At 52.0% G+C, this 14,096-nt stretch overlaps 5 protein-coding genes across 5 annotated transcripts; 3 read left to right on the top strand and 2 right to left on the bottom strand.

Annotated features, from left to right (window-relative positions):
* Positions 1-2,322, bottom strand: BBK36DRAFT_1145487 (hypothetical protein; the record flags this gene model as incomplete). The annotated part of the gene is made up of 7 exons (XM_024893759.1): positions 1-161; positions 548-672; positions 980-1,029; positions 1,127-1,449; positions 1,518-1,725; positions 1,791-1,876; positions 2,178-2,322. 7 exons carry the CDS (start codon positions 2,320-2,322, stop codon positions 1-3), a joined length of 1,098 nt encoding a protein of 365 aa, XP_024745011.1.
* Positions 2,323-7,867: 5,545 nt separating this feature from the next.
* BBK36DRAFT_1163713 (hypothetical protein) lies at positions 7,868-8,389 on the top strand (the record flags this gene model as incomplete). The annotated part of the gene is made up of 1 exon (XM_024894567.1): positions 7,868-8,389. The coding sequence occupies one exon, from the start codon at positions 7,868-7,870 to the stop codon at positions 8,387-8,389; it is 522 nt and encodes a 173-aa protein (XP_024745010.1).
* A 600-nt stretch (positions 8,390-8,989) lies between these two features.
* BBK36DRAFT_62512 (hypothetical protein) lies at positions 8,990-10,072 on the top strand (the record flags this gene model as incomplete). Its single annotated transcript, XM_024898387.1, has 1 exon — positions 8,990-10,072. One exon carries the CDS (start codon positions 8,990-8,992, stop codon positions 10,070-10,072), a length of 1,083 nt encoding a protein of 360 aa, XP_024745009.1.
* Positions 10,073-11,496: 1,424 nt separating this feature from the next.
* On the top strand, positions 11,497-12,130 carry BBK36DRAFT_1163711 (hypothetical protein; the record flags this gene model as incomplete). The annotated part of the gene is made up of 2 exons (XM_024894566.1): positions 11,497-11,700; positions 11,762-12,130. 2 exons carry the CDS (start codon positions 11,497-11,499, stop codon positions 12,128-12,130), a joined length of 573 nt encoding a protein of 190 aa, XP_024745008.1.
* A 646-nt stretch (positions 12,131-12,776) lies between these two features.
* Positions 12,777-13,847, bottom strand: BBK36DRAFT_1145483 (GroES-like protein; the record flags this gene model as incomplete). The annotated part of the gene is made up of 1 exon (XM_024893758.1): positions 12,777-13,847. One exon carries the CDS (start codon positions 13,845-13,847, stop codon positions 12,777-12,779), a length of 1,071 nt encoding a protein of 356 aa, XP_024745007.1.
* Positions 13,848-14,096: the final 249 nt, after the last annotated feature.

The following is a 14,096-nucleotide window of genomic DNA, read 5'->3' as shown; positions in this document are numbered from 1 at the left end:
CTAGTGCTCTTCCACGTCCTCGTCCTTGGCCCTGAATTCTGCCTTGTCCGCCCCTTCGGCTCTGTCCACGTCCCCAGCCATCTCGTGCCTGGCCCATTTGCCCGGCTTGCTGTCGTGCGTCCTCTGTGGGCATCTCAAGTCTCTGTCTCGGACGATTGCAGCTGGCACTCAGTGGAGCCAAAAGCCAAGGGAGGTGTGGATCCGGAGGATACAAGAGGGAGTTGTCGGTTTGTTTGTACGGGTGGAATGTATTCGCCAAACCCGCTGGCAGTTTGAAGTGCTGCGCCGGGGTGGTTGACGTCGTATGGAAGACAAGTATAGCAGCGTGGGAGGAGGTGGTGGGTTCCAGATTGTGCTTGTTGGGATTTTGGCGAGAAGCCAGTGAATGCATGTGAGCAGCTCAGATTGTCATTGATGCGTTTGCCCCGCTCTATCCTGGTCGGAGGCTGTCACTAAGGTATTGCCTCTGCACTTTGCGCTTTCATGTCCAATGGACCTTAGAATAAGCAAGACAATCATCATACTTTTCAACACAGCTCTCGCTCACCTTCTTGTCGGCCAGCTGGCCCATGCCTCAGGTTAGAAACTTGGCCTGTGGACGTGACGTCGCTAGACGAGATGATGAAGCCTACATTCTTCCAGAGCACCCAGCAACAAAGAGGAGGACTCAGACTAGGAATCCAAATAGCAATGCAATCACATGTAGGCAAACAAGATATGCTCCAAGCCAGCTATCTCTTGAACAGTAGCGTGGAGCCAGAACATCGACCACGAAGCAGCCCTTGGCGGCTGTTGTATCACTAGTTACGGTATTCCTGGGGAGGTGGCACGAGGCCCTGGGCCATGGAGTCCTCAATTCCATGGGGAATCACTTGACTCCGTCGGCAACACCATTCTAATCCGTGGACACGCGCAGCTAGGGTATTCATCACCGTTGAAGCTCTGGCAACGAAGCATCGCTACTGATCACAAGAGGTACAGAGTGCTGATGAGAACGTAGTGTGAGAGAAAGACGAAGAAGACTTCATTCTATTAAGAAAAAGAAGAAGAAAAAGAAAAGAAAAGAAAAAAAAAAGCCCTCCCTTCTTCACCACGGTAAAATGAAATTGTCCTCCTCCTGTTTTACCATCACCTCCTCCTTCTTCACCACCTCCCCCTCCTCTCTCGAGCCCTCTCCCTCCCCTCCCTCCACCTTAACAGCTGGCTGCTTCTGCTGCTGTTGCTGATGTTGCTGCTGTTGCTGCTGCTGCTGCTGCTGCTGCTCCGGCTCCGGCTCCGGCTTCGGCTGCTGCTGCTGCTGCCGCTGCTCCCACTGCTGGACAAATGCCTCCTCCAGTTGCTCGGAGGTGAGGAGGTCCTCCATCTCCCGGCGGGAGAGCCTTTCTCCGCGGCCGCGGCCACGGTGCCCAGGCACCTCGATAGTGCCGCCGCGCGGCCGGGGTCGCCAGGCTGCAAATACCTTGTTAGTATGATGTACGGTAGGTAGGTGATACTGGTCTGAACAGGGGTAAACATACTCGGTGGGTGGTCCTGCACACCACCGCGGCCTCGGCCGCCGCTTCCTCGTCCTCTTTGTCCTCCTCCTCCTCCTCGTTCTCCTTCTCGGCCACCACGGCCACCACCACGGCCACCACCACGACGGCCACCGCCACCACGGCCACCGCGACGGCCGGCAGGCGCCATCAGCAATTCGAGGATCTCTTTGAGGGTGTCAAGATTGGACATCTGTGGTATTTCACGAGTATTAGTAAAGATAAAGCCATACTTGTACAATTATAGAAGGTTCTTACGTTGTAGTTGGACTTAGCGGAGATGTCGTAGTACTGCAGGTTCTTCTTGCGGTGGAAAATGATGGTCTTGTAGACGCGGACGGGGTCTATACACTCTATCAATAAGGCTGCTCATGTAATAGAGAAGGGTGAACATACGAGAGACACTTTCTAAAAGAATTGAAAAAAATCAACGCCCTTTGGGCCAGGTTATCTGCTGAAAATGGTCAGTTACGGCTGCCTTAGGCACTCAACGAGATTGCAGTATTCGGAGAACTTACTTCGTGCGTGAGAAAACGGTATATGTAATAACAACGACTATATATGTATTCTGTCAGTAGATGCACGTGATGAGCAAGATGTTGGGACGGCGGCAACGGTGAGGATGGCCATGATGCAGAATGGGACAAGGGATGACAATGGAGGGAATGAACATCATCAACTCGAAGCTCAGGATCATCATAACCAGCGTGACGGTCGCGAGAAGCAAAGAGAAGATGATGCTAAAGATGAAGATCATTTCACAGTTGCTCAGGACCATCTTGAGGAACATGACGATCGCGAGCAACGATCCGCATGGAGGCACAGGGCGAGGGTGGGGAACTCACTCGAGAATATGATGTTGCTGAAGAAGAAAATTTCCCAGAGGGAGGGGGCAGAGAAATTTCTTAAGGCGTGCATGCCCAGGGCTCTCTGGTCATGTGCTGGGCGGTCAACGAACTGCCGGTGATTGCACTGCCATAGCATGCTACAGCATGATGCTCGCTAAACAGAGGGCAAAGTGAGCTCGTAGCAATATTAGAGCCTTTCTGCTTGTATCATGTTTTATTGTTATCGAAGAAAGTACTCTGAAAATGTGTAATATTTATCACTTGCTGTAAAATCACCCCCCTTGACTTTGGCTTCGCGCAGCTGCTGCTTCGCAGACATCTGGAGCAGTAGCTCCCTTTGGCGAGGCGAATTCCCTAGAAGCTTCAACACTGCTAGAGATTACTTCTATAGAATCATCTGCTGCTACATCACCTAGGAGATCTCTCTATTGTTTATCAGCCTATTGTTCCGTCTTCTTCAAGTGATTCGTCTGACAGATTGAGGTAGACTTTGAATGTGGCGGAGCTCTATCCTCTTCCGTTACGATGAATCAATGCCAAGAGTTCCATCCCACACTTTCTTCTTCCATCTCTAAATGCAGCCACATCAGCTAAGGTAGCTGGAAAATTTCTAGTCAAAAATACAGAGGTCCGCAGCGAGGTGTGTGCAGTGAGGCCGTCTGGGCACGCGCTGCAACAAGGCCCCAGGGCAGAACGCTTCACCCAAAGCCAGTGCAATGTGAAAGCATCAGCCCGTAGAGAGTAGTTGGCGTTTCTTGTTTCCTAACGCGAGAAGGAAGCTCAATCGACCTGTCATGCTCCGAGGTCGCGATATTCAGGGGAACGTCGTCGAGCTGATGACTCAGCCAGTATTGGCTCTGTACCTTAGGGGTTCAATTGCCCAGAAAGGAAGAGGTATGGGAAGCGGGCCAGCGCTGGAGATCTTCAGGTACCCGATGCTTGGCGCTCACAAACCACCACTAGGTATTTCGTCGGCGCCGCATAGTGGGGATGGTACTCGAGACTTGGCGGTTTAAGCTTCAGAGCAGGTATACAATGATCCAGACGCCTGGCTCTTCCGACACCTTACCCACGGGAGCATTCGCTCTGGCAATACGTATCTACATACCAGATGGAGCTTCCAGTCAAGGCAGAGCAAATGCACAGCTACTTGGTCCCCTGTTGAAAGAATATCCAGCAGGAAGTAGCGCAATGGACACCGCTTCTTCGATCAAAGTTTACTCAATGCCAGCACATGGCCCATCGAACTTCTACCAGCATCGAGTTGAGAGCAACGAAGTACCTTCAAACGAACTGAACAGATCGTGGGCAATTTTTGGCCAATTACAGAGAGGCAGGTGCCTGGATGCAGCTAGTACAGTACAGTCAGTGCCCACTGTCAGGGGAGTTTGAGGGCCTGAAGCCCGCCGCTAAGTCCCTCCATCATCCACTGCAAATAGGCCCCACTGAAGAACCTCCGGTGGCGGTCGGATGGGCTTGACGGTTGAACAGGCACAACCGACACCGGACACTGCAGCAATTTGAAATCCAAGGTTGCATGCGCGGTTCCTATCATGCAACTTCCCCCATCAGCTACCTGCTGGGCATACCCACCTTGTGTTTGTGACACAGCAAGTCCATGCCATGGCGTTGTCGAACAGCACCCAGTTCAACATCAGCTACTGCAGTCGCCACGGACGGGTTATGGACATGAGCAGATGGAGTAGTGTATGCCGCTCATGTCTTCAGTCCTGGCTGCTGTTGGAAGGAAGTGGCCACTACCGAATCATAGAGTGTGCGTTTGGGTATCTGATATAATGTTGGTACTAGCAGTCGTGAGTTCCAGCCAACTCCGGTACTATAGACGATCTCACCCTGACGCCAAACGCCACCGATCCCATAAATCTAATGGGAATCTCGTCATCGCTTTAGCCTAGAGTCTCGCTCTGGCCTAAGGGCGCGCTGCAGACAGTGAGCTTCATAGCACTGTCGGACGAGCAACGCGGCCCGACGACATTGCGCTGGTAGAAGAGTATGGGATCTGGCAGAAATCACACGGCAGGCAATAAGATGCAGAAAGTTTGTAGTTGCTGAATATATAAGGGCAAACAGATTACCACCACCAAGTTGGTGCCTTCTCCTCCTCTTCTTCATCCACCACCTCTTCCTTCTTCGCCTCCCTCCTCTCCTCGCCCACGTTCTTCTCCTTCTCCTTCTTCTCCCCCACCTCCCAGCCTCCTGCTGCGGCTGCTGCTGCAGCTCCTCGATGATTTCGGGGTCTTCTTGAAGAAAAAAACTGCAAACACAATGTCAGCAAACGTGGGGTCAAAGGGCGGCAATGGGTATACTTGCAATCCTGTTTGATCGCGCTGAAGAAGGAAAAGAGAAGAAAAGCCCACGAGAGTGTGGAAACAGAGATTCTGACCTCCCTACGGGCTTGCCATGCTGAGTCATGCAGATAAATGTACGCTCTTTCCCTGAGCTGTTCTCTTTTTCCAATCAACTTTCTCTCACCTTCAGTTTCGGATTATCATTACGTAGCCAGCTGGCAACAGGCAGGTGGCTTCTGGCACTCGGGGATGCCTATCGGGATCTGGATCTCTGTCTATTACGTTGAGGTCGTGTGATCTGCAGCCCCCCTTACGCAAAGGATAAATTACAGAAACTTTGCGGCCTGATGCCAACAACGAATTGGTGATGATCCTGACGCTGATGCCCTGAGGCTACGAAAAGTGCGTGATATGTGCGGCTTGCGTACACCAGATACCTCAAGAAATACGCAATTACATTTCACCTAGGCCATGCAGAGCCTGCTAGCTGGCCCAGCTTTCAATGCATGTCCTCGCCAGATCGTGCTCCCGATACCAGAATATCTCGACTGCTCAAGACGACGCCATCGCTCGATTAGGTGATGTCTAGAGCACAGCACCTCTCCCACGCCGTTGGCCGCAAATAAACCTTTTCGAAGATCTCCAGGCACAGATCTTCTTTGATGGAAGGTCCCGCCTGTCAAGACTCAATCCGGCGGGGCTGATTTGCGCCACTGATGCGAGTACGAAATACGAACGCTCGACCTCAGGACTTGCGTGGCCTTGTATGGACTACATAGGTAGTATCTCAGTTTGCAAGGCGACTCGTGATGCTCTCTTCTGAGGGTCAGGGTAACGACGCGCGTCGCATGTATATCAGACCCAGGGATGAATCAGTGCCTTACTCACGAATCTTCTTGTTGCATGATTGTCGCTCCACGACAGCCAACGCATGGCAGGCAACAGAGCTGTGATGTTCAGGGCGCAAGTATCTTCAGCGTAGTAGCTCATTGCCAACGAGTCCATTGATCAGTCAAGGCCTTGTGCCTTGCATACCATCCCAGCGGTTAGGGCCCCAGATTTCATCTTAAGGTCAATTCAATCTGGTCCTCCTCCGGCATACCATCAGATACCCAGGCAAAATCTTTTCGTTACATATATGTAGGAATTGGACGAAAAAGGCTACAAACGCTTTGAGTCCATGTCGATCACCATGCACAAGCTACAACCTCAATACCTTAACCCTCAAGATGTACGAGTTGACATTGTGCCTCTCCACTTTGCGCGCGCCGAATCAGCAGCAAAACTTGTACCATAGCCAAGCTCAAATTTGAAGGATCTTGGATATGGTCGATGGCCCGGGTGGTGGCAGCCGAACAGTAAATGAAGACAATACCTAGCGAAAAGGAGTTGAAAGCGGTTACTACATATATCAGCGAATGCGGTGGACGCTGAGTGCGTCGATTCGTACGCGCGAAGCTGTTGTTTTGTGGTTGAAGGAGCTTTCGTGCTTTTCTCTCCCTTAGTGCTGGGACACTGGTAGCTTCATATGAGGAGTACTAGAGGCTAAAGAAATGAACTCTGGAAACATGACCAGTAGCTTTGGGAGCATTTACCGCGGCTTCATGGCGTCAGTTTGAACAAGAGATGGGCCTGGGGCCATAGGAGTCACAATTTATGTCTACAAAGCATCAAACGGCTGTGAATCTGTCAAAGCATCTCGTCAGAGTCGAGGACATGCAGGGTAGGTAGGTAAGGTAAGGTTGGTAGCATCGCCATTTGGAGCTTTGGCGTAGGTACCAAGGTACTTGGAGCGAAACGAGGTCTCGTGGATCTACCATTACTATTATGGACCAATCATATCTAAGATCGGGTGCAAGTTTATTTGTGCGACATGAGGAGTAGAAACTTCAATCTCAACAGCGGCAATCTTCAACGACAGGTTAAGGCGACTGACTATCCCTTTAGATGCGGTAAGGTGACAGCCAGGTCACTTTTAAGCATCCAAGCCAATCAGATTAACGCATTTCGATAATACCTGTGCTGCCATACAGATCTGCATGGAGAAGTTGTAGCAGCAGTGAATGCAGTTACCTAAGAGTACTTTGCCACCAGTGTTGGCCTCCTACAACTGCAAGTATACAAAACCTAAGTTGTTCTATCATCTGAGGGTGAACTGGATACAGTGACCTGGCTGTCACCTTACCGCATCTAAAGGGATGGCCAACCTTACGCGGTATGCAACAATATCAAGGCAGAAAGCCGCCACTACTCTATCAACATAATTGTCCACCTGTCGAAGAACTCTGAGAGAGCCCCGAGGTTCGGCCCGGCGACGGCGGGGAAAAGCTGGTGGGGTGTTGGGAGCCGGGGCGGGAGTTGAAACCGGGGTCGCGGTCGCGGTCGGCAGTGTCTGGGGAAGTGGTGTGCTCCAGCAGCCTAATGGCTATGGGGCGAGGCCGGCGTTGACCAGAGTGGCTCGTCGGACGTGCAGGAATGGACCGGGGTCCTTTTCGGCTTGTGTTTCCTTTTCCTGTCTCACCTTGTCAGTTTCATGATCCACGTGGCCGAAGGTGAAGCGAACATGTCTCACGGGCGTCAGGCCTTTTCTTTCGCCGGAGCATCTCTACCTGAAAGTGATGATGAGGCTGACCATGGTCAATTGGGACTGCTGTGGCTGACAGTATCATGACGTGATTCGACAACGTTCACCGACGGGTCAAAGGTGTTGATGATGTAATATTGAGCAATTGATTTCACCTAGTTGTTGAGTTTGGAGCCACTGCGCGGAAGCCCCTCTCCTCTCCGTACAAACAGAGAAGTGGCGATGGCGCAAGGGTCGATGACAGGCGCGGAATGTTTATCCACTTCTTGTTGATTGATCGGCCGGGTATAAGGTTATGACGATGCTATTCAGATCTGCGTGTTTAACGAACCAAGGCGCCGATCTGCAAGTCGCCCCTTCTCACCAAGATGGGGTAAAATATCCGGTATTTAACTCCCGGCCGTAAGCTGGCATCGGAAGAAGAGGCAAATACTCATTTCCAGACCTTTGCTGCCTCTGATGCGGTTGGCCATATACAACCATCGACTGGTTGTTGAAATCACACGAATCACACGAATCAAGACCCATTCGACCTCGTACCCTAGATTGTTCTCTTCTTCTCACATCCGGCACCAATCAAAACCCCAAGCCGTCATGGATTCCGACTTTCAACCAGACCCGCGCATCGGGGAGACGGCCTTTCACGTTGCTACCGATCTCGTCGAGAAGCTTCGCAATGCCGGCCAAACAGTTGGCGTGGCAGAATCGTTAACGGCCGGCGCTGTCTGCAGCACGATAGCTTCAGCGATGGGAGCCTCAAAAGTATTCCGTGGCGGTTGTGTGGCATACGGATCTGAGTTGAAGGAGGAGCTTCTGGGTGTCGATAAGCAGCTCATCGCCGAGAAGGGCGTCATCCACGCGGACGTCGCCAAGCAAATGGCCGAGGGAGCCCGCAGAATCACCAGCCTCAAGGACAGCGAGACAACGTGGGGGATCGGCACGACGGGCGTTGCTGGACCGGACAAGCAGGACGACAAGCCCGTCGGGACCGTATACATTGGCATCGCAGGGCCAAACGGGACATATTCGTTCGGCTTTGCCTTTCCGGGCACGCGAGAACAAATCATTGAAGCGACGACAGTTGAAGCCCTCCATCGGCTGAGGAAATCGTTGTAGCGTCCTCAATCATCACGATGTCAGCTTTGTATGAAAAACAGGCGATGCATGGGTCACTGCGGTGGAAGCGCTGTATGGGCTGAGGGAATCTTTGTAGCGTCGGCTTCAATCATCTCAAAGTGTCAGCCGTGTACGAAAAAAGGGGGAAAAGGGCGATGCATGGGTTCACTGATCACGACGTCAGAGTCGGATTTGCATTGTATGAATAGAGGCGGATTGTTTGTCGAAGCAATGTTTCAACTCGAGGGAGCATGGGCAAGGCACGTGCTGGGCGGTGAAGTTACAGATGTCGCGATAAGGCTTATCAGCCCCTCCCCCACCGGCAGTAATTCGAAGGTGAATTGACCGGGCGTGAATAGAGACTCCAAACTTCATCACCAACTTCTCATTCTCGGTCTTGGAGACCTTGATTGGTCCTCTGTGGATACCTCTAGGTCAAAATTAATTTCCAACTTCCATCACCGACTTCTTCTTCACCTGGTACCTCGATTGGTTCAACTTCAAACTTCTTCATCAACATTCTTGTGCTTCACCAGGAAGCACAACCGGTCCCATCAACATCGACACTCTTCGCCTCACGTTCATTCACCCCCAGAGCAAATGCCGCTTGTCAGCACCTGCGAGCTGAGCGACATCAAGCTCAACGGCCTCGCCCCCCGGTCCTGTGAGCTGTGCCGCAAACGCAAAGATGGCATCCAACGCTGTGCCTCGTGCCAATCCGTCTGGTACTGCTCAAAAGATTGCCAGGCGGAAGACTGGCCGGAGCACAAGATTCCCTGTAAACTGATCAAGAAGGCGCGTCTTCACTACGAGAAGGAGGAGAAGAAGTTGCGTGAGCACCCCGGCGACGTCATGACGCCGCCCAACTTATTTGAGGAGCACGCCGGCCACTTCTGGGGCATCTTTGAGACGCGCGACTACATGCGGGCGCGCTACAGCATGGTCGACACAATGCTCATGAGCTACGGCACTGCCGGTGGCCCTGTAGACCTGATCCAGACATGTCTTGACCATCTCTTGGACATGATGAGACTCTGTCGCGGTGATAATATGGGACTCCGAGATATCATCCCCGCGTTGTACGTTCGACTTGGCCGGGACCAGGACGCCTACGATTTTGTCAAGTGGTACGCAACCACTGGCGACGAATCAGACTACGACTGGGGAGACATGAGCTTGCCATTCCTCGACACCAAGAACGCGGATGTGTTTGAGGAGCCCCCCAGCTGCCTGATGCGCACCACATTTATGGACATGAGCCACGCTGCGGCACTGATGCTCATCAAGGTGCGAATACTGCTCGATCTGCAGGCCATACAAAACGCCCGCATTGCCCTGAAGGGCTCCATTCCAACAGAGGTCATTGAGATGATTCGGGGACAGCTTGTCGGCAACATTGTCGGGGCACGGCAGGACATTCTCCTCGCTCCGCCAGAACAGACGTCGCAGCTGGTCGACAAAATCAAGAAGCAGATCCAGGCGCTATACAAGGCCGTCAAGACGTATAATCCGCACTTTTGGAAGCTGCTTGTCAATGACCCGGATGCTGGCGTTTTGCGCAGACCTGCACATGCGTACTCGCCCCGCACAGAGGACGAGGCATTGTTGGTCCTCGGATACAACTACGCCGCGTGGTACGAGACGCCGGGAGCGGTGGACATGCTGAAGAGTCTGGGCAAGTGACGTTGTCATGGGCGGGTTGGTTCGTGAGTACATGATGCTTGTGGCCATTTGCTGAGATGCCGGACCTTAGACATGCCGTTTGAGCCAGTTTGGCTTTTCTATTTACGGACGTCAACTTGCTAAAGCTTAGTTAGACTAGCTGGTTGCATAGCGAATATGGTTGAGGTTCTGGCCAGGGTCCCTCATGATGCCCAAGTCCACCGCTTCTGCTTTCGTACGTGGCGGCTCAAGGGCTTGTATTGCCTTGGCGCATCTCCGGATCCCCGGGCTATCACAATCTGCAGCACCAGCGCCCAACGCTGTTACGTGATGTTTATGCTGGACAAGCTTCATCGGGAGTCAGCCATGTATAATCAGGGAAACTTACTGCAACGAGACTAGCATGTGGTTTGGTATTGGAGAAACGAAACGAAACAAAACGACTGTCAGCACTTAGTTGTGCCTCCACGTGGTCAGCTGGCAAAGAGCTGTGGTACAAGCTCCGTCGAAGACAATGCTTTCAGAAGCAAAGATGGAAACCAACTGAAGCGGTAAAGAATTTAGTTGTCGAAGGGGTGAAAGACGCGTGCAGAATGCGGTTGGCTGCAGTAGGAGGATTCGGTCGAGCAGAGTGTTGGTCGTGCAACTCCCAAGTGACAAGTCTCCAAGTCCACCGCGAGAGCTATTTTCAGGATGCTTTTGAAAAGCGGTGTTGAGACAGCTCAGAAGCAAAGCTTCCTGGCAAGCTTATCCTTAACATGCGACTAGACGCAAACAAGACTGGCTTCTCATCTCCATCTCATCTTCCCACGCCCAACTATTCATAGCCAGAGCTCCGGGTCCCTTACAAACGACGTCTTACTACATGCACACAAGTGCAGGCTCTAATAATAGGTCGTTCCTTGTGGCTGACCGAGCTTGAACGGAACTAAACCAAGCCGGTGGCGCAGACCCGCACTATCTGTTCCTGGTGCTGACGGAATAGACCACAATCGCGTTGGCTTCTCGCAATGGTTTTTTCCAACCTTGACCAACAGCCCAATCACGTCTCGTGGAGAAAAAGGACTAGACCGTTCGGAACATGGCGATGTTAGTGCTGAGGCGGGTGGATTTGGGAAATGCCCAGCCCAACACGATGGTAGCTGTTCGGGTAGGTTCTGAACCGGGAGGCTGTACGCTTGCTTTGCTGTGCGACTGTCGGATTTAGACGTCGAGATTGGGTTTGGATGGAAGATGGATTCTACGATGGGGTCATTTTATAAATAAGGTGCATGAGTCCTGCTCAAGTTGTTGTTTTCTCATCATCATCACAGCAATCATCACACCATCAACTACATAACAACCTCTTCAGCCTCCAACACCACAACCACACAACAGCCACCAGTCACCTTTACAGTCTTTTATACAATACTTTTATAAGCTTTAAAGCTTTATACTACATCAAGATGCTTTCTTTCAACGTCTTCACCATCTTGGCCGCTGCCGTCGCCAGTGTCGCCGCGTTCCCTGCCGGAACTCCCACCGTTGGCAACTCAGTTGGTACTCGCACGTTTTTGACAGGAGTCACGCACTCTGTCGTCGCAGGGCGCGCAGGACAACTCGTGTATGACCCGGATAATGTCGTAGCTCAACCAGGCGACACCGTCGAGGTAGGTCTTCTTCAACTGGAAGGCAAGTATACGGACGACAAAGGCTAAAGCATATCCACAGATTCACTTCCTCGCCGCCAACCACTCCATTGCGCAATCCGACTTTGCCCACCCCTGCACGCCCCTTGCAGACGGCACTGGCCTGTTCGCCGGCTTCAACTTTGTCACTTCCGAGGGCCAGAACCCCAACGTCTACCAGTTCACGGTCATCGACAATGACCCGCTCTGGTTCTACTGCCCTCAGCCGAAGGGCGCGCACTGCACCAAGGGCATGCTGCTCGCCGTGAACCAGAACTTTGACAGCCAAAACACGCTTTCGAAGCAGAGGGAGCTTGCGGCTCAGGTTGTGCCTGTCGTTCCTCCTGTTATCCAGGGTGGCAGACTGGGCGGTTTCGAGCGCGCCAACCCCAACCCTGACAGTGGATTCTAAGCTTCTCTTTTCCTACGAGATTATCTATGAGTTGGCATTTGTCTTTCCTTTCATTATCTAGAGCGCAATTTGGTTTTGGGATCAGCGGGGTGGATTTGGGGATATCAGCATGGAACTAGAAGATTCGGAGTACATAGACTAGACTTTCTTTCAATATAATCGCATGGCAGTATCAACCAGTCAAGAGGCTTCTGAATGATGCAAGTTTCAAGTGCAAATATTGCATATGGTAATCAACAATCCTCCTCTGCAGTCGCTCAAGGAATGCATCATGGTGTCACAATCGCAGCCTTTGTGTCTACTTTTATCCGTCAAAAGATGGTAATAGTCTGCCTGAGAGACGCCGTCCATGGTTTAACACTCTGCCCGTCCTACCCGCTACTCGCTGATGCTGCTGATGCTGCTATTAGCTCTGTTGGCTACAACTACAGCAACAGACAACAGGACAGGTCAGAACAGCAGCTTTGTTTACCAACTATCACCAAGCCTTTGCACAAGACAGAAGAGAGCGGAACAGGTTGACAGCGACAATCTCTCTTCGTTATTCGGCCCAACAGCCATTATGGTGTTCCGTCTTGCATGTAAATGTTTACTTCTATATTATACGGTCTGATGCTTGACGCTTTACTAACGCGAAAGCTTCTGCTCATTCGAAAGGTCTGATCACGACCTTCTCGCCAGAAACGCCCTTCTTGCTCTTTTCCAACGCGGGGTCCACGCCAGCCAGACCACCAGGCACGACCACTAGCCGGTTAGGCTTGAATAACCCGCGGGCAATGTAACCATCCTCGCCGCCGAGGTGCTTCACAAACGGCTCGCTGAGGTATCGAAGCTGAGGAAAGCTGCCAACGCCGAGGATTCTGTGGAGGGTGGCTTTTGGTTCCTGTTCGGCGTCGAATTCCTCAAAGTCCAGGTCTGGGATGAGCACGATTACGATCTTGGTAACCTCTGCCTTGGTCACCTTGGCTCCTCTGACGATGTCCACAGAGAGCTGCTTAGTAACTCTCGCGGAGATGGTATCCAGGATGAAGTCGAGCGGCGTGTAGCCCACCGCCGCGACAAAGTCGTCAGCTGTCGCCTGCCGATCCAGCACGGCCGTTGCGCCTAGGTTTTGGAGAAACTCCTTGTGCTGCGGGCTCGAATTGGTAATGATTTTGGAGTATCCAGACAGCCGCGCCATTTGGATGGCGTACTGTCCCATGGAAGAGCTGCCGCCAATGATGACAATGGCAGCATTGTTGCCGACGCTATCGCCGCCCTTGTCCCACGGCGCGGGCAACTCACGACCTGTCCTGTCATAAAACGCCACAAGAGCCGCTACACTCGTGACAAAAATAGTGCTGGCTTCGTCGTCACTGATGTTGCTTGGGGTTTTGGCCGCCAATTTCGAGTCGATGTTAGCAAACTGCTGAAACGTAGATGCATCGTAATTTCCGATGGTTCCTTGGAAGAAGACTCTGTCGCCAACGCTGAAATCTGAGACGTCTGGTCCGACAGCTGCAATCTCGCCCGCGCCATCCGATCCCAGGACTGCGGGAAGCTCTTGGAGGATCACGTTGTGGTCACGCATCTTCCAATCGATTGGGTTGATGGCAGTCGCAGTGATCTTGATGGCCACTTCGCCGGACTGCAGAGGCTGCAATGATCGGTCGGCGATGATGTGTTGCTTTTTGGGCTCAGGCACCACAGCCGCCTTAAATGTCTTTGGAACAGTCATGTTTGGTGTAGTAAGTCTGAGTCTGAAAACGAGGTTTGTATATTTTCTCTCAAGCAAGGCTTTGAGCTGTGGTAGATGACAGGTAGTGACAAGCTGATGTCGACCAGAACCATTTAACAGCAACGTCCGACCTATCTTATACTTTTTCACACACTACTACATTAGCTATAGGTATCAATCCAAGTGATGATATTCCATATGGGGTGACGTCAAGTGACTGTAGCTTTTCCTTTGTTATCTGAACCAAAT

This window comes from Trichoderma citrinoviride (assembly GCF_003025115.1).
Source record: "Trichoderma citrinoviride strain TUCIM 6016 unplaced genomic scaffold BBK36scaffold_26, whole genome shotgun sequence".
Lineage (NCBI taxonomy): Eukaryota > Fungi > Ascomycota > Sordariomycetes > Hypocreales > Hypocreaceae > Trichoderma > Trichoderma citrinoviride.
The sequence above is the reverse complement of the archived record's forward strand: the minus strand, read 5'-3'. Positions and strand labels throughout refer to the sequence as shown.